Below are 19,609 nucleotides of genomic sequence, written 5' to 3'. Positions count from 1 at the left end.
ACCGGGGCATCTTAACAGTGACACGAATTCATCTCAAGTCATTCATCCTCTCCCTCCCCCTTCCTTTTTTTTTTTTTTTCCTTTTTCTTTTTTCCCCCCAAGAAACAACTAATCACAAACCAAGGCTAGAATTTCTAAAAAGCAGAGGAGGAGGAGGAGGAGGAGGAGGAGGAGGAGGAGGACGAGGACGACGAGGAGGAGGAAGAGGAGGAGGAAGAAGAAGAAAAAAGGCGGAGTGGGGTAGGGGATGGAGTTGAGAAGGGCCAGAGTTTCTCTCATTCACAGGGTGGAAAAGTTGACATTGTCTAAGCCCTTCTGAATGGCTGGGAGTCGGTTACCCTGATTGTACCTCTCCCTCCCCTCCCCCTCCACGTGACGACCCAGGACACATGCGCACCCGACGCAGCCCGGCACATCTGCACACTGACGTCAGTGTGCTCTGCCTCCGAGGAAAAGCTGCCAAAATTTTCTCCTGCTGCAATTCAAGTTGGCTGGGGGCCGGTAGTGAGATCTAGGGCTACTTCAACAAAACTTTGCTGCCCTTCCTGCTCCTCTTGTCTTCTTTTCTCTTGATACCTTTTGATGCTCTTCACATGTTATTTGCATAGCAAAGGCACTAAGCTGTCCAGGAAGAGAGGGCACCACTTCCACCCCCAATAAGCCTTCTTTTTCTTTTTCTCCCCCCCCCACCTTCCCTTCCTTCCTTTCTTTTTTTCCTTTCCTTTTTTTTTTTTTTTTTTTTTTGGAGGGGGGTGTTGAGAGAGAGAGAGAGAGAGAGAGAAAGGGTGTTTGCAAAGGCAGCATCTCAGGATGATAGCCTGGATGTGTTGATGGCATCTCTTTTATTGCCAAATCGGAAAGTCCGTTCTCTAAAGCCCGGTTTAGCCAGACTATAGGGTTTTATTCTGGCTGCAGAATAAGTAACTGACTGCTGTGGCTTTGCAAAGGGGGGCAGAAAAAAAAAAAGAGAGAGAGAGAGAGAGGAGAGAGAGTACGTGAGTCGTCCAGTGCAATCTCTATTGTTTGAAACTTACTTTTTATCAGAATTTGAAGATGAAAACGGTAAGGAAGACTTAACAATATTCAATGAAACCGTTTTTTTTTTTTTTTAATTAAAACTTGTGCTTTGCTTGTCTTCCGAATAACGCGTAGAAAACTTTTTCTCTGTGTGTGTGTGTATGTGTGTGCGTGTGCGTGTGTGTGTGTGTTTTTAATGGCAATGAGTGAGCTTGACTGAACTCATTTTACAGATAGAAATCTTTTTAACTCCAGACTAGTCGGGGGTTGGAGAAATCTGGGTCTTGCAAGTATTTTATGATGCAAAAAATACATGTTTATATGATACGAATAGACATGTTTTGTGAAATATGACTTGATTATGATTATTGTGGTCTTTTAACTAATCACCAAATAGTAATTGAGAAAGCAATAACGATGTGTATTTTAAACTGATTTCTAGTTTTCTTAAAGAAAAACCTGCATTTTATAGTTTCATGTCAGTGTCTGAAGTAGTCAGACAAGTGCATATTTTATGCCTGGGCTCAGAGGGCAGAATTAATGTGCTAGCTATAGCCCCGATGCTCTAGGATATGTTAAGCTTTTAATAGGCTAATCAAAGAGATGGAAGCGTGTGTTTTTGATTTACTTTTGGCCACTTGGGACGACGTGCTAGACTCATAACCCTCCGGAGCCTTAAATATCTGGGTATGTCTGTATATATGGTATATGGGATCAAAGTTCAGGGACCGAGGGGGGGGGGCAGTTGGAGTGCTGGAGGGGGTTTTGGAAAGCTGCCTTCTGATAATGTGTACTACAATTCCTGTCTTTGGTAATTTCTTTCCTTGTTGTACTAGAGGCAAAGAGAGTGAAAAAGCGCACTGAGAGGGAACAAGAGAGTGAGTTTCTTACTCTTGTTTTTATTTGAGCTGCCGGTGCAACGCGTTTGGGCCAAATGCCAACTGTCTGGGTCACACGCGTTTTATCCAAATAGATTTAGCGCTGCTGTCTGGAAATGGGCTGCTGAATGTTAACTTTAGGATCAACTCAACCAGGGCAGCTCAGACTGTTACCCTCTGTCTGGGTGAAGTAGGATTGGTGGGGGGGTAGGGGGGTTGCAGAATGGAGGAGGAAAGGGGAAACTGAACCATTGCTTGGAACTTTTAAAAAAGACACTGAAGTGTGATTTTTAACATATTCTTTTATATTCAAATTTCTTAGACTAATTTTCTTTTCTTTCTTTCCTTTTTTAACTTCTGTTGATTAGCCCAAAATATAGGAATGACAGTTTTTTAAATTAACGACAGGGAAAGAAATGTAACATAAACTGGTGTAGTTGAAAGAAATTGGGAAAATTAATTTTGGAAATAATTGTTTTCCTGTGTTTCACCAAAGTAGTAACTACAGTTCTGGTTTATATTAATTTCGTGCTTAAATGTGATCATTGGTGTTTTTGATTTTTGTAGAATAGCATATAGAGGCAAATAACTTGATTTCAAATAAATCAAATTCATTCATCTGCCACAAATGGCAGCAAATGAAATCTATCTTGTGTTACTAATATTTTTGTGATGCTCAAGGGGAAAAACCTCTAACCTCAAGACCTGAAATATTTTAATACTTTTCATGTCTAGGCCAATATGTGTAAGATTAATTTCTACTCTTGTCTACTCTTACCACTTCCTCTTCATTTCCTTAGCAACCACTAGTAGCTACTAGTGGTTTAGGATGGACCTCTATGCCAAATCCTACCCCGTGTGTGACTTTTATGAGAAAATAAAGAGAGTTAACATATTTAAGAAAGTTAATAGCACCTTCTTGAGGGAAGAAGAAATGGCAGAAGAGATGGAAAATTCTCTTGGTTCTACCCAAAGACAGTTGAGATTATCAACATTTTGTAATGGCTTCAGAAGAAAAAAGGTGCTTCTGCTTCTCAGGAAAGAAGTTATAATACCAAAAAAAAAAAAAAAAGAAGTTATATATTATATTATAGTTGCCATCTGGAAAAAAACGGTTTGGGACTATATGCAGTTTGGGGCTTGATTTTTGTAGAATGGTGTTTTTTACATTTTTTGCTTTTGGCTTATTTGCTCTTCTTGATAGGTAAGTTTTGAGTGTGTTTAAATACACCTTTGGAAACTGATCTCACAAAGTTTATAAATGATCTGGAAACCTTTGTGCTTATAGCTTAATAGTGTGTCCTTGGCACATAGTAGGTGATGCTGCTAAATGTTAGTCGAGAGAGTAAATGGCAAATGAAATTTGAAGTTAATTTTCACATATAAAAGTTAAATATGTGAAGAGAGCATAGTATTGTTTCTTCCTCTGTGAAGACCACATCAGCCTTAAAATAACCAACCTGAGTTAAGATGAATGAAAGAAGTTGAGTAGGATATTATACATGTTCTTTAGCTCTCTAATAAGAGTTCATGAGAGGAAATTATTACTTTGGCTACAACCAGATCACTTGAGTAGGAAGTAAAGATGATAAAGGAAAAAGAAAAGTAAGTACCCTTCAACTAGGGAGACTACTGAGGCAGTAACTGTGGAGCAAGTTGTCTGATCTTATTTCCACTTGACTAGGGTAGCTTTGATCCAAGGAAGCAGGTAAATGATCCCTTAACTTTACTGGCCGGTACATGTGTATTAGGAAAAAAAGCATATGTGAAATCAAAGTAAAATGGAAGTTTTCAAATTTAAAATATTTGTTAGCCCAGTTATCATGACCTAAATTCTTTATTATTTGCTCTAAAAGACAATACAATGTTACTGATTGATTCCTATCATTGTATTTAACTATTACACATTTGCGGGGGAAGGAGGAACATGGAACTATTTTTGAAGGAGGGCCTTTGAAAAGTGATGAGTAAGATAAAGAGGAGAAGGGGCCAATATTTCTTTAGTCATTAAAGTGAAGTGTGCTGACACTTTACATGATCTGTAATCTAATTTAATCTCTCGACAAGTCTTTGTAAGGTAGATACTATTATTCTGGTTTTATTGATGAGAAAACACCTCCAGAGAGGTTAAGTAACTTGGAGTCAAGCCAGAACTCAAAGCCTTTGTCCTTTCCACAACATAATAATACTTCGCCTATGCAATGTTAAGACTTAATATATTATGATTTATGGACAATTATGTAATATTTTAATGTTAGTTTGAATTATGGAAACTACATTTGAAAAAGTCAGTGTTCATGCACATTTGTTTATAGTATCCAGATTAACCTCTCCAGCAGGTGTCTGAAAGTAGATAAACCATTGTAAATAGCAAAAAACTACTTTTATTGTATAGGTAACTAAGAGAGGTTGATATATTAGTTGTTGTTGGTTTTAGTTGAGCTGAGCCAACTCATTTGCTTACTATTTAAGTTCCTTCTCTGGCACCAGAGGATTGAGAAAAAAGTAGGGAGTGAGGAAGGGTGTGAGAAAAGAGAAACTCAAATTAATGAGTGCCCATGTGCCAGATACTGTAGCGAGTGGTGGAAACAAGACTGTAGCTTTGGTTTAACTTTAAAGCTCCTGCTCTTTCTATTATGCACCAATGCACTTTTTACTACAAGTCCTTAAATCAAATGTTAGTCTACTTCTAGCCAAGTAGTTACATATTACTTTTTCTCTCAATGCTACTGGCTTACTTAACTTGGGCGTTTACTGGACAGTGGTAATAATTGTAAGAGTGGAGGTTACAAAACTGAAGCAGGAAATTTCTTAAGGGGAAAATACTTGTTCCCTAAACCCAGACACCTTTAAGTTTGTCATTAGTTTGAGAGCCCAGGAAAATAGGAAAAAAGGATGAAGGTTTCATGCAAATCTATCACCACTAATAGAAAATGAACTCAAATGTGTTCATTATCTGTTCTTCTTTAGAGGAGGATTAAGGTATATGAAGGACCATTTAATGTCAGACATTATATTGCAAAACAGTCAAGTGTCTGAAGAGTGAATCTTGTTTATGAAGTGACAGTTGCACCTTAATATCTCATGGGAGGATGGGGAAGACTGTGTAAGTGTGGAGACTAAGTAGGCTAGGAATCAAGATAACTGGATTCTTTTCACTGTTATTGACTAATGGTGTGACTTCATCTCTTTATAGATTTTTGCCTGAGTAAGCAACTTCTTCCTAAATCATTGCAGAAATAGTTTTGAGATGAAACAATTACTCCATATAAAGTTGCTTAAACTATGCACGTTAATTATTTTTTTAATTTTATTTTTTAAAAATATTTTACTTATTTATTCCTGAGAAACACAGAGAGAGGCAAAGACAAAGGCAGAGGGAGAAGCAGGCTCCCTAAAGGGAGCCCTATGTGGGACTCGATTCCGGATCCGGGGATTACGACTTGAGTCAAAGGCAGATGCTCAACCACTGAGCCACCCAGGCACCCCACATTAATTATTTTATACCCTTTATTATGGATGTATTATTTGACAGTGGTTATATGGGACTGCTATTAAATATTTAAGTTAGAGTACCTTAAATTGGAAGTATGATATGGTAGAAAGAATTTAGACTTTAGACCCAGGTAGCCCTCTGGACTCTTGGCTCGGCTATTTTCCAGCTCTCTGGCCACGAGATTCAACTTCCTTATCTATAAATTGGGAGCTGTATTGTTATCAATTCTTGCAAAAAAAAAAAAATCATCATGGACGTAGTGGCTTAAAACAACTCACATTTATTACATCAAAGTTGTGTGATTCAGGAAACTGGACATGGCTTGGCTTTGTCCTGTGCTTCAGGATCTTTCATGAGGCTGCAACCAAGATGCTGGCAAGGACTCAGGTCACCAAAGAATGCTCAACTGGAGAGGGATTTGCTTCCTTCATGTATTAGTGGGCAGGGACCGGTTTCTCACAGGCCATTAAGGGCCTTAGTTCCTTGCTAGTGGTTGTCTGGAGGCTGCTCTCAGTTGCTTGCCATGTGAGCCCTTCCGTATGACAGCTTGCTTCATCAAAGCTAACAAGGGAGAGAGTCTACTAGTAAGATAAAAGCCAGAATCTTTTATAATCAAATCATCCAGGTAACATTTTTCTCAACATTTTTTTTTTTTTTTTGGTAACATTTCTCCAGTTACTCAAGGGAAGGGGATTACACAAAGGTGTGGCTATTAGGAGGAGGCTCATTGGGGCCATGTTAGAGGCGGTCTTGTAGAGGGGCAATGATACCTACTTTGTTATGAATACTAAAAGAAGTAACATATATTTAAAGTTCTCTTCATTTTTGGTCTCACCGTAAACTACCTTTCTAGATATGACCCGTGAGTCTTCTCCATAGGACTCAAACTTACTATTATTACTAAAATGATTTTTTTAGAAAAGATTTTATTTATTTATCACGAGAGACACAGAGAGAGAGAGATTGAGATAGAGAGAGAGAGAGGCACAGACACAGGCAGAGGGAGAAGCAGGCTCCATGCAGGGAGCCTGACGTGGGACTGGATCCCTGGTCTCCAGGACCACACCCTGGGCTGAAGGCGGTGCTAAACCACTGACCGCTGAGCCACCCAGGGTGCCCAAAGATTTTATTTATGTATTTATTTATTTATTTATTTATTGAGAGTGCAGGAGTGAGAGAGAGAAGCAAACTCCCCACTGAACAAAGAGCCTGATGCAGGGCTTGCACCAGGGACCCTGGGATCACAATCTGAGCCAAAGGCAGACAATTAACCAGTTAATTAGCACCCCTTAAAATGACTTTCCTTTTTTTTTTCTTGCCATTTAGACTTTGTAGTATCTATTTATTTAATTTGCTAAGATTACCCCCATCAATTTGACTTGTGAAATTGTATTCATCTTCCAGGGCCTATCTCAACTGCCACTTTTTTTTTTTTTTTTAATTTTTATTTATTTATGATAGTCACAGAGAGAGAGAGAGGGAGGCAGAGACACAGGCAGAGGGAGAAGCAGGCTCCATGCACCGGGAGCCCGACGTGGGATTCGATCCCGGGTCTCCAGGATCGCGCCCTGGGCCAAAGGCAGGCACCAAACCGCTGCGCCACCCAGGGATCCCCTCAACTGCCACTTTTTAAATTAGCTTTTCTTGACTTATTCTTCTCTGACTCAGAAATCCTTTCCCTCATCTGATCTCCTCAATGCCTTTCGTAACGTTATTATGTCAAATGTCAGTCTGCCTTGAATTTTTTTCTTTGTTGCTTAGATCGTGAACTCCCAAAGGGCAAGGATTATGTTAATATTTTCTGTATCCTCATATTGTTATAACATCATTTTAAGAACATAGTAAGGCATATTTGTTGATTAATGAATTAGTTTTTGGATGGAAGGAGGGTTTTTTTTTTTAAGATTTTATTTATCTATTTATGAAAGACACAGAGAAGCAGACACATAGGCAGAGGGAGAAGCAGACTCCCTGTGGGGAGCCCAGTGTGGGACTCGATCCCAGGACGCCAGAATCATAATCTGAGCCAAAGGCAGACGCTCAACCACTGAGCCACCCAGGTGCCCTGGATGGAAGGAGTTTTAAATGATGGTGGTTGTTTTATATGTTGCACTAACCAATATTTCTAGCATCATAAGGAATGAAGTATTCCACATAAATTAATTTTCCAATTAACTGCAAATATCCTTTTATATGCCTAAAATGATTTTCTTTTAGTCGCTATTTATTTACTCATTTACTCATTTTTTTGACCAACAAATATGTAAATATTTATCATATAATCCCATACATTAGGAATGTGGAATGAAAATCTTTCTAGTGCTTATTGTGTATTTCTCTGTATTAGTAGTAAGTTATCTTATTAAAAGTGACTTAATCTTTTATTCCTGACTCAGGCAGTATTTTGAATATCAGATATTGAGCTGTAACACAGTCACATACACAGTAGACATTGTCTGAAACTACTTAAGGACCATTTGCCTCTACCCCAAACTGTGTTACTTTGGGGTTCTACAACTAATTTTTAGTTTTTCTTTCCTTTTTTTCACTTTTGTCCTGGTAGTGATGTAGTTTCTTGGTACCTTTGCTATTTTCTTCTTCTAAAGTGTACCGTGTGCTGGGAAACCGGGTAGTCACATACCCTAGCATTCTGTATGAAATGTAAATTCATGGACTATGTGTGAGGTTGTGACTCGAGAGGAAATCACATGAGATAGGACAGGAAATCTGTCGTGATACCTGAAATGAATTTTAAAAATGCTTTTCTTTTCAGAAAAATGAATTTCTTTTCTATTCAGTTACATTCTAAATAGTTGAAGTTGTCTCATATGTGTTGCTTTTTAAGTCATGTAAGACTCAGAGATAAAATCAAGGGGCTACAGTAAATATGGTTCAAATTTTTACAAGTTTTGTTTGTGCTGGTGTCTGAGTGTTCACAGACAACTGCTAAATGTCACTGTATATTTGTAGATCTACTCTAAGAAAAAATGATAAGTGCCTCATAAAGAAACAAATTAATCTTGAATATGACTGTTCTAAAAAGCATGTTAAGGAATGGGATCATATGCTGTTTATCCCTTACATAAAATGAATTTTGATTGTGAAGTCCCTCTACCTTTTATTTTATTGAAAGGAGGTTAGTCACCATACCCATACATTGTTTTCTTCAAAGTTAAAAAAAAAATTTTTTTATGATTCCACTTCATATTGCTACTTTGATTATTAAATAGCACTGGCATTATCCTACTTACCATTTAGGCTTCTAATTGTTTAGTCTTGTGAATGTTTATTTAGATTATAAAGAAAAACAACAGTCTAATTTATATTAAATTACTTTGTAGTCTTTGTCTTTTGGCAAACATTCAGCAATACAATTCTGTACCTACAAGATATTTTCATTTAACATAATTTTTTTTGTTTTGTTTTTCTAGGTTAAAAAGTGGCCATACTTTAGTAACTAACCAGCCAAATGTTTTGCTAATGAAAATTTTACCATCATTCTTTATTTCCTTTTGGATTGAGAAAATGAATCCAGATATAGAAGAAAGTACGAGATGTTGGACAAAAGTACCTGTTAAACAGTGGAACATCTAATAATTAATTTGCAAGAAATTTTAAAGACATAAAATTGTTATGCTTCGATTTTGGTATGGTATTGACTCTCTAGCACATAGGTAGCCCTCCAAAAAAATCATCCAGTTTTCTAAATTATGGAAATTTTGTGGAAGACGTTGACCTGGATTTTGAGCCTCATCATGGCTTCATCGGAATTTTATAGTGACCACAGGCTTTCATACAGTTCTCAAGGTAGGAGTCCTGCTTTTGAAAGTGACAAAAAATATTGCTATTAATTTGACAGGAAAAGATTCTGACTATTTAAGTCGGGTGAACATTTTCTATGGGATATGTAGTGATAGGAATGGAGACCTGCTACATCATTCAGTGCTAGTTTCATAAATCCTAAGTGCTCTAAGTAGTCTATCTTGTTATACTATTATTTAACATATAGTATATTTTAAAGGTGACTGGTCTTTCTTAGAAGTTGATATACCTAGGCCTCGTCTTTTGAATCTTAAACTTTAATAAGCTCATCTGTTGCTAAGGGTTACAGGCAAGGTCATGTTCAAAAGGAACCCAAAGGTTTATGCTATAAAAGAGCAAGAAGAAGCTAGACATATTCTGGTACAAGATCCTTCTAATATGGATCCTTAGTGAAAAAATGCTTTCTAAACTTAAGAATTCTGATATAAAAACTAGAATCTGAGTAAAAGAGTAAGAGTGGTAGAAAATTGGACTTTTCAAACTCTCATCCATGAGTTCCCTAATCTGAATCCATAAAATTGAACATTATATCATAAAAAGGTCTTAACAGAGGGCCCTGGAGTAAATGACATTTTGTTTTCCATGGACATGTCTAATCCTTATAGATTTATTAAAATAACTTTTTGACTCCCCTCCCATGAATGTATAGTAACCAATAATTTTTTGGTGTGGATGAACCAGATTTTTAGGGTTTTTATACATTGATATATATGTCTAGAAGTCGATATGTATGTAGTGTGGCTCTCAAAGTATATTAATAAAGCCATAGCATTTAGTATGTACTCTTATTTAGTATTTATTTCACTGTCTTTGAATTTATTTCTATTTGGTTGTACTCTCATGGGAGTTTATATTTGTGGGTGAATTCCATGTATAGACAGTGAGGCAATAGACAGACATTTGGTTTCCCTTAGTGGTAAACCTCGCTAAAGGAAGATGTGGTTAAGAAGGTAGATTGGAAATATTAAGTATACCTAAATGAGGAAAATATGTGTAATAATCGTCTAAATTTTTTGTCAGTCTAATGTTTTTCTTTTTTTTTAGTCTAATGTTTTTCTAACAGCTTTATTGAGATACAATAAACATACAATATAATTTACCTATTTAAAGTGCACAATTCAGTGGTTTATAGTATATTCACAGAGTTATGCAACCATCGCCACAATTTTAGAACATTTCAACACCCCAAAAGAAATCCCGTGCCCATTAAAAGTCACTCCCAAATTCTCTTCAAACCACTCTCCACCCCAGCCCTAAGCAACTAATTTACTTCTGTCTCTAGAGATTTTCCTATTCTGGATTATTTCCTACAAAAGGAATCATATAATATGTGGTCTTTGGGGACTGATTCCTTTCACTTAGTATAATGCTTTTAGAGTATTAGGTAGTGAACTTTAATAATGAAGGCAGTTATTATGAAGTTTCATTCATGTCATACCAGTGTCAGTATTGTATGGAATAAAACTCCATTGTGTGAATATACCACATTATGTTTATTCATTCATCAGCTGATGAACATTCAGGTTATTTCTCCATTTTGGCTACTATGAATAATGCTGCTATGAACGGTCATGTGCAAGTTTTTGTGTGGATATGTGTTTTCATTTCTGTCAGGTAAATACCTAGGAGTGGAATTGCTGGGTCAGATGGTAGTTCTTTGTTCAACCTTCTGAGCAACTGCCAGACTGTTTTCCAAACTGGCTCCTGCATTTTCCATTCCAACTGATGATTTAAAAAAATTTCTACAAGGCTGTAGAAATTTGACATTAACTCTTTTGGCTAACTTTCTCAAACGTATTTTATCTGAGGTAAATTCTATTATTTTAAATATGTGTAATTTTCACTGCTTTTTATTTCAATATAAAATATTCATAATTCCTATAAGAACTTAGCTTTTAGACTCAATTAAGAAATAAATATAAAAAAAGAAAAATAGTTTTCAAACTAATTTTAAATTTAAATGCAATTTTGAGGAATAATTGGAATTTAATTCATTAGATTTTAAACTTCTTTTTTTTCATACCTCACATATAATGATGCTGATATAGTTATTGTTGTTTATGCTGCTACTTCTTTGTTCTGTTAAATTTTCTTTTCTTCCATGTGTTTTTTCTGGATTCTCTGCCTTGTGATTACAAAGAGGAATTCCTGACTTATCTAGAACACTACCAGCTAACTATTCCAATAAGGGTTGATCAAAATGGAGCTTTTCTCAGCTTTACTGTGAAAAATGATAAACACTCCAGGAGAAGACGGAGTATGGACCCTATCGATCCACAGCAGGCAGTATCTAAGTTATTTTTTAAACTTTCAGCCTATGGCAAGCACTTTCACCTAAACTTGACTCTCAACACAGATTTTGTGTCCAAACATTTTACAGTAGAATACTGGGGGAAAGATGGACCCCAGTGGAAACATGATTTTTTAGACAACTGTCATTACACAGGATACTTGCAAGATCAACGTAGTACAACTAAAGTGGCTTTAAGCAACTGTATTGGGTTGGTAAGTAGATGTTATAATTTTTAGTTTCTGATGGGGAATTAAGTTCATAATGTAAATGTCTTTCCTAACATTAATAATAGAGAGGTGGGTTAAGGAAGCTAACAGTCTAAATTTTTTTGTTATTCTTGCAGCCTTTGTTGTTGATGGTCCTTTGGTAATGTTTGCGTTGACTTTGTAAAGAACAATTTTCATGACCCTATATTATTTGTAGAATAAATTGAGTACATTTATTGCTAGTTTCTTTGTTAGGCTTTATATATAAAACAGATTTTTTTGAATAAGAATTAATTATCCAAGATAAATCTGTTTTGAATCTTCTCATATGTTAAAATGACACTTGCTATTAAATATGATAGAAAAATACTATTCCTAGTCATCAGCACTGCTGTCTACATTTGGCATTAACACTAATTATACCATTGATAGTTTTAACAGCATGGTGAAATGAACCATGAGATGAGGGGGAAAAAAGGAAAAAAAAAAACCCGAATTAATTCTGTTGTGAGACATGAGGGCAGAGAGTGATGGGGATTTGAAGGTGAGTTAGGACATGTAAAAGATAATGAAGGCCTGTGCAAGTTTTGTGGCACTGGCAATGTGCAGCAAAGAATGAATTTAAACCACATTTTGCTGAGAAAATTTAGAGGGTTTGTGTCTTCCTAATTTTTTCTTACCCGGTATCTAAAAAGACACATAGTACATAGTAGGTGTTTAATAGTATGTTTAAAAATTGAGATAGAATTGAACTGGGTGTGGGTACATGGAGAGGAAGTAATTGAAGATGGCTGAGGTTTCTCTTTTGAATGACAGGTATATGGATTTGACTAGGTAAGAAAGGGGATGCCACTGGAATGCTGGTTTGGAGACAAATATGATATAGTAAATGTGAGGAATCTAAAGAAATAAGGTTACATATGTTTATTTATTTATTTTTTTAAAGATTTTATTTATTTATTCATAGACACAGAGAGAAAGAGGCAGAGACACAGGCAGAGGGAGAAGCAGGCTCCATGCAGGGAGCCCGATGTAGGACTCGATTCGGTCCCCAGGATCACACCCCAGGCTGCAAGCGGCACCAAACCGCTGCACCACCGGGGCTGCCCGGTTACATATGTTTAGGTGACATTTGGGAAATATAGCTCTGAAATTTAGAAAAGAATTTAGTTCTGGAAGCAGGTAATTTGAGAGTCATCAAGTGACCATGAAATTGTGAAAGATGTTTGATGAGTCTAAAGAGGATAAGGTTGAAAATGGAGACTCTTGTAAGGGGATAGCAGAGTGTCACCCATCTATTCTTCATCCTTTATTAAGACTCTGTTTCTTGCTCTCTTTCCCTCTATTTGTTAATACCTTTCTGTTTTACTTTGCTTCCTATTGAAACTGCATGGTCCATGTTGACTAACTTTGATTACTTAAGATGTGGTCCGCCAGATTTGTCCACCAAAGTTACTGTTTTCTCCTTGGCAACTAATAAGGAATTTGTGAGCAGATACTAGGAGACTGTAAATTCTGTTCCTCACATCACACTTTTGCCCACCAGACTTAGTAACTCCTGCCTTCATTCTTATTTTGTTATATGTTTCATTTTAATCAAATGTAATATGTAAACATGTTTTTTTGAAAAAAAAAAAAAACAAAAACAAAAACTCACTTTTCACCTCCCCACCCCCCAGATAGTTTTTAAGTAGGCTTCACACCCAATGTGGGGCTTGAACTCTCGACCTGAGATCGAGTCATATGCTCTACCAATTGGGCCAGCCAGGTGCCCCTCAAAGGCCCTTTTAATCAATTCTCTTTTTAATTGTTGTATATAAAAATAATTTCAATGTAGAGATAATTAGTGTTTTCTAATCATATTTTCTCACCTATTTCAATACTACAATCCTTGCCCCATTCATTTTTTTTTTATTTTTATTTTATGATAGTCACAGACAGAGAGAGAGAGAGAAAGAGGCAGAGACATAGGCAGAGGGAGAAGCAGGCTCCATGCACCGGGAGCCCGATGTGGGATTCGATCCCGGGTCTCCAGGATTGTGCCCTGGGCCAAAGGCAGGCGCGCTAAACCGCTGCGCCACCCAGGGATCCCTCCTTGCCCCATTCAAAGGAAAAGACTTCCTAACATTAGTGTCGAAGTTAGTTGTTGAAAATAATGTCACATTTTAGTTTGGTTTCTATTTGGACCATGGCTTTCTTACCCAGGTTTTGTATTTTTGGAGTTTCTAACTATTGTTATTTTGTCTTATTGTGAGAAAAAATGAATTTTTTAAAAAAACAAATGATCAGTATTAACCATTTCTTTTGTTTTATATCTATTGCTTGGAATATATTCCATTCTTCTTTGGAAGCGTATTTTTTCTTGGAATCTACTGGTTAATTTCTTGAGCAATTGTAAATCTCTTATCTAAGGATTCTTTTTTCCAAACTAGTTCTATATCTTCTTTCTGAGTTTACATCCTATTTTTATTGGAGAGCATCTTCAAGTAATTACCTCAGAAAATATGTCTGAGAAGTAAAATTTCTGAGTCCTTACCTATTTGAAGTACTTTATGTTGCCCTCATGTTTGGTTAATAATTTAGCTGGATGTGGCATTTGGTTTCAAAAATCATTTTTCTTCAGAACCATGGTTGGTGGAATTGGGAAAGGGAGATACAGGGTATCAAATTCATGAGTATGATTTTATATCTTAGGGAAAGATTTAAAGATCTTTAAAAAAATTAGCATTGATTCATTCATTTTGGGTAGCAGATAGAAGTGTGCTTCTTGTTCTTTTTCTTTCCTAAGATTTTTCCTCAGTGAAAATGATATGATCTTCTCTTTATCCTTCCTATTTTAAGAATTTTATAATAATGTGATAAGCTGTAGATCTTCTTTCCTTATCCTTACTTGGTTTTAAATGGATGCTTTCAATTTAAAGACACTCCTTCAGCTTAGAGAAATAAAAAAAAAAAATTCCTTAATAATTTTCTCTTCTTGTTCCCCAGTCTCTGCCTTTTTGTAATTGATTCTTCTCTTTTCTTTCTTTTTTCCTTTTTTTGTTCTAAGTTCTATGAGATTTCTCCAATTTTGCTTTATTTTCCTTCTTGGTTTAAAAATTAGTCATACTTCTAATTTTCAAGAGATTTTCCTTTTTGATTGTTCCTTTCTTTACATTTTGTTCTTATTTCTTATATCCACAGTTATTTCCTTTTTTTAAAAATTTTTTATTTATTTATGATAGAGAGAGAGAGAGAGAGGCAGAGACACAGGCAGAGGGAGAAGCAGGCTCCATGCACCGGGAGCCTGACGTGGGATTCGATCCCGGTCTCCAGGATCGCGCCCTGGGCCAAAGGCGGGCGCCAAACCGCTGCGCCACCCAGGGATCCCTCCACAGTTATTTCCACAGTTGCCTTTTACATTTTCCCTTATTCATTCATCCAGTCACCAAATACTTATAAGTACCTATTATATATAGAATAGGCACCGATATAGGTGCTAGGAGTACAATAGTGAACAAAAGTGAAATCCCTGTCATCATAAAGCTTTCATTCTCACGGAGGGAATACACAAATAAATAAATAAAAATCACTGGCTTGGTTTCCTGGGGTGTGGGCTCAGCGTGCCCCACCTCTCCTCAGCCCAGCCTAGAGCATAGAGGTCTGCTTCCCCCTGCTATGGGAGAGGTTCTTGAGATGGGAGCCTTGCCCTCAGGACTGTCTTGGCCTCACATTAAAAAAAAAAAAAGATAAATAAATATCACAGTATGTTGGATAATTATAAGTTCTAAGGTGAAAAAATATTGAGTAAAGACATAAGGAAAATGAGGAAGGGAAGCTTGCATCTGAAGGATAGGATTTCCACGTGGAAATCTTCAAGTATAAAGATGTGATCTTTTTTTTTTAAAGATTTTATTTATTTATTCATGACAGACACACAGAGAGAGGCAGAGACGCAGGCAGAGGAGAAGCAGGATCCATGCAGGGAGCCCAATGTGGGACTCGATGTGTGGGACTCGATCCTAGGACCACAGGATCAAAGGCAGATGCTCAACCACTGAGCCACCCACCCATGCATCCCATAAAGATGTGATCTAAGAGTGTTTGGGGGACAGCAAAAAGACTGCCCTGGCTGGAACTCAGTGAAAGAGAGGAAGTGTGATAGAAGATGAGGTTAGAGAACTGGGGGCTGGATGGTAGATTTTAGAGGATGCAGGATTAAATAAATGATGACTCCAAGCTTGAGGCCTGAGCAACTAGAAGAAGAAAGCAGCCATGAGTTGAGATGAAAAAGATTCAGGTATTAACTGAGATGGAAAGCTGGAGGAGGACCATTTGTGGGAGGTATGTATCTTAGGTTCAGTTGGGCATATTAAATTTGACTGTTGTATAAGATACTGGGTATGCAAGCCTGAAATTCAGGAGAGAGAGATGAATTAAGGAATTATAAATTTGGAAGTCATCAATATATAGATGACATTTAAAGCCAGGAGATTATATGGAATTGCTCAGTGTGGGGGAATAGAGATAGGATAAAGAAGAGGTTTTAAAAAAGAGAGAGAGAGAGATTTAAGGAACTGAGCCTTTGGGCACTCCAGGAGGTTAGGGAAGTCAGAAAGATGTGGAGGAGACAGCAAAGAATAGTAGGGAAAGAAAGTTGAAGGAAAACCAGGCGAAGATCCTAGAAGCTAAGAGGAGGAAGTATTTATTTCAAGAGAAAAATGCTGCTGAATAAAAAAAAAAAAAGAGCACTGAGAACTGACCATTGGATTTATCAATGAGGAGGTTGTTTGGTGACCTTGACAAAAGCACTGCTGAAGTCATGGTGGAATATAGAAAATAGCAAAAACCTGATTGAAGTGGGTTTGAAAAGGAATGGGAGAAAAGAGTATGTAGTTAATTATTTTAAAGACTTTTGAAAAAGTAAATGGTCAGTTGCTACAGGCAGAGTGGGGTCAGAGGAGGTTTTGTTTTGTTTGATAAAGATGGGAATGATCATATAGAGAGAAGGAAAATTTCTCCAGTTCATCCATAAGAAGAAGGAAGTAAAATAGATTATATGGACATGAGATGCAGGTAGGCAGATATTTGTGTTGTAGGAGTTTGCAGGAGGTTGTACGATGTTTATTGGAATGGAAGATGGCAAACTGATTTATTAAGGGATTAAGAGGAGACGAGAAAGAATGGAATATTTATGCAAAAGAGCAGGATACTGAAAGTATTAGAGAAACATAGTGTAATTGCTGTGAAGCATTCAGGGCACTGTTGAGATCATGGTCGTCATACGTTTAAAGTGAGACTAGTCAGCATTGCAATGTATTTTTCTCTGGCTAAATGAAGCTGCAAGGTTGCAAGCTCAGAGGAGCAAAACTGACTTGATCAGAGTTTTGGTTTAGCCAAATAAATTCTGTGAAGGGAGAAAAGGGCAAGGGAATTGAAGGTGGAACTGAAGATGGATTAGGAGGGAAGTAAGAGTAAGGCCGTGAAGTGGGTAGAGGATAATGAAGAGGTAGTAGAATCACTGGGTCTTGGTGGGTATAAAAGAACTATTCCTGGAGCTGGGATACTAGAGGAACCGTCCTGGAAGAATAAAAGGTTGGGATACTTGAAATTGAGATTTTGGCAGGGTTGTAAGTATTGAAAATACTGAACTCTAGGGTTTGACCATGGGTATGAATGCCTAAGATAAAGTGAACGATGAGATACTTGATGGAGAGCAGGTCCAAGGATTGAGAGGGCAGGGGCTGAAGAACCCATGTATGTCAGTAGTCCTTAGCCTTAACTAGTACTACATCAACAGTCCATGAATGGAATTCAGAGGGTTTGTCAACTGGAAGGGGGAAAATGACATCTTTATCTTTACTAATTACTTCCTTTTTTTTTTTTTTTAAGATTTCATTTATTTGAGACAGAAAGGGAGAAAAAAAGTGAGAGTACCATAGCAGGGGGAGGGGCTAAGGGAGAAGGAGCAGGGCCTGATCCTAGGACCCTGTGATCATGACCTGAGCTGAAGGAGATGTCCAGCCTGCTGAGCCACCCAGGCTTCCCAATATTTACTAATTCTTAACCGAAATTTAACATTTCCTTCAATTATGAATATAGACAAACCAATACAGTAATAACTGACCTCAATAGAAATTATAGATATTTTTGTATTTTGTTACAGTCCTGCATGTTCTTCAAAATATTATTTATGTTAATCACTATTATGAAATTGTGATAATTATTAGATCCACAGCCGATCTTCTCATTTAAAATATTAGAAAAAGCCATCTATCTGCATTCCTTATATTACATTTAAAAAATACTTCGATAATGGCATTTCACTACAACTGGTTTTCTTTATAATCCTATATATTTTTCTGTACTTAAAATAATTATTCTGAGAAGTAATCCCCTGGTTTCATCCCCACTAGATTTCTTTTTTAAAATATATATATTTTTAAAGATTTATTTATTTATTCATGAGAGAGAGAGAGAGAGAGGGATTGAGGCAGAGACATAGACAGAGGGAGAAGCAGGCTCCATGTAGGGAGCCTGACATGGGACTCGATCCTGGACTCCGGGATCACGCCCTGTGTCAAAGGCAGATGCTCAACCACTGAGCAACCCAAGCGTCCCATCTCCACTAGATTTCTAAAGGGATCCAAGGCACACACAGATTTTAAGAACCGGTGACTTAAGATATTGAAATCAACAATTATTTCAGAAACAGTATTGCAGAGGGTGACAGTGATCCAGAAGCTAAAGTCTTCAAAGAATAAGGAAAGTGCCTGTGGATCAGTAGGTAACTGCAATAGCAAAGGGAGCCAGTGACGGCATAATGGCAGAGCTTTTGTGTTTTGTTTTGTTTTAGAGGAGGGAGTGAGTGAGAGTTGTTCAGAAATGGTAGTGAATCACAAGGACATTTACCCTACCTCCTGGTCCAATAGGAGGCATATCAGAGAGAAAGCAGAGGATCCACGATTCCAGAGGGTTGCATGGAAGAAAGAGTGTCATTTAGAGAGACTCAGGTATTTGAGTAAGAGGAAGTGAACATTCGCAAATGAGGCTGAGCATGAGTTTGAGAAGGGACAATGGAAGTGTTTTAAATGGCAAGAGGGGAGAAGTAGGAGATGGGATAAGAAAACATGATATGTACAACCATATGGGGAATAGAATCCGGGGGATGGGATCTTAGGCTTCTTGTAGGGAATGGCATGTCAGGGAGAGGGAGTGTGATGATGTTCATTCTGATGGCCTGAGGCAGACCATGTAGAGATGTGTGGGGATGCTGAAGGAAGTGAGATCAGGGCTCTTGCTAGCATGTGCACATTTCTAGGACATCGACTTAACTGGCCTCTAGCACCTTTCTAACAATTTCGTAGTCATTTTCCCCTTTCTTCCCTCTAGCTCCAGAAGCTCCCTGCTGTTTCTCAAATACTGTGTGTGTGCTCATACCCCCATGCCTTTGTTGCCATTCCCACTATCTAATCTGCTCTTTTCCAAGATAATCTGTTTGACTTACTCCTTCACTTTGTTCAGGTTTCTGTACAAATACCACTTTGCTAGAGAGGATGTCCCTGACCATTCTTAGCAGTTTATATAATTCTCTCACTTCTGATTGTTCTCTGTCCTCTTGCATTGCCTTTTTTTTCCCCTTAACATTGGACACTACCTGGTTATCATTTATCTAATGAATGAGTCTCTTTTATCTAGCTCCTTCCACTAGAATATAAGCTCCATCATAGAGCTAGAAGTTTGGTTTTCTCACTACTGTATCTCTATCACCTAGAACAGTACTTGCTGTGTGATAGGCACTCAGAACATTCTTGGTGAAAGAATAAGTCAGAAACAACCCTCAAAAGGTAAGGGGATTAAAATATAGTGCTAATAACCCAAGCTCCAAAGTCGATGGAACGAGTTGGTTACTTAACTT

The 19,609-nt window shown here is 37.3% G+C and overlaps 2 protein-coding genes and 1 non-coding gene across 3 annotated transcripts in view; all 3 read left to right on the top strand.

The window, feature by feature from the left end:
- CENPK (centromere protein K) overlaps window positions 1–8,950 on the top strand; it is a 64,662-nt gene extending 55,712 nt beyond the window's left edge. Inside the window, exon 12 of the mRNA XM_077898023.1 lies at window positions 8,823–8,950. The gene's annotated coding sequence lies outside the window, so the exon portion shown is untranslated. The remainder of the gene's footprint in view (window positions 1–8,822) is intronic.
- Window positions 8,951–9,058: 108 nt separating this feature from the next.
- ADAMTS6 (ADAM metallopeptidase with thrombospondin type 1 motif 6) overlaps window positions 9,059–19,609 on the top strand; it is a 283,681-nt gene continuing 273,130 nt past the window's right edge. The window contains exons 1-2 of the mRNA XM_077897999.1: window positions 9,059–9,198; window positions 11,354–11,718. Of these exons, the coding sequence (XP_077754125.1) occupies window positions 9,102–9,198; window positions 11,354–11,718 (462 nt within the window). The 5' untranslated portion in view covers window positions 9,059–9,101. The remainder of the gene's footprint in view (window positions 9,199–11,353; window positions 11,719–19,609) is intronic.
- Window positions 15,285–15,427, top strand: LOC144315029 (small Cajal body-specific RNA 21). Its single transcript, XR_013380845.1, has one exon.

The sequence above is a fragment of the Canis aureus genome, chromosome 5, assembly GCF_053574225.1.
Source record: "Canis aureus isolate CA01 chromosome 5, VMU_Caureus_v.1.0, whole genome shotgun sequence".
NCBI classification, from domain to species: domain Eukaryota; kingdom Metazoa; phylum Chordata; class Mammalia; order Carnivora; family Canidae; genus Canis; species Canis aureus.
This window is presented reverse-complemented; position numbering and strand designations above follow the sequence as displayed.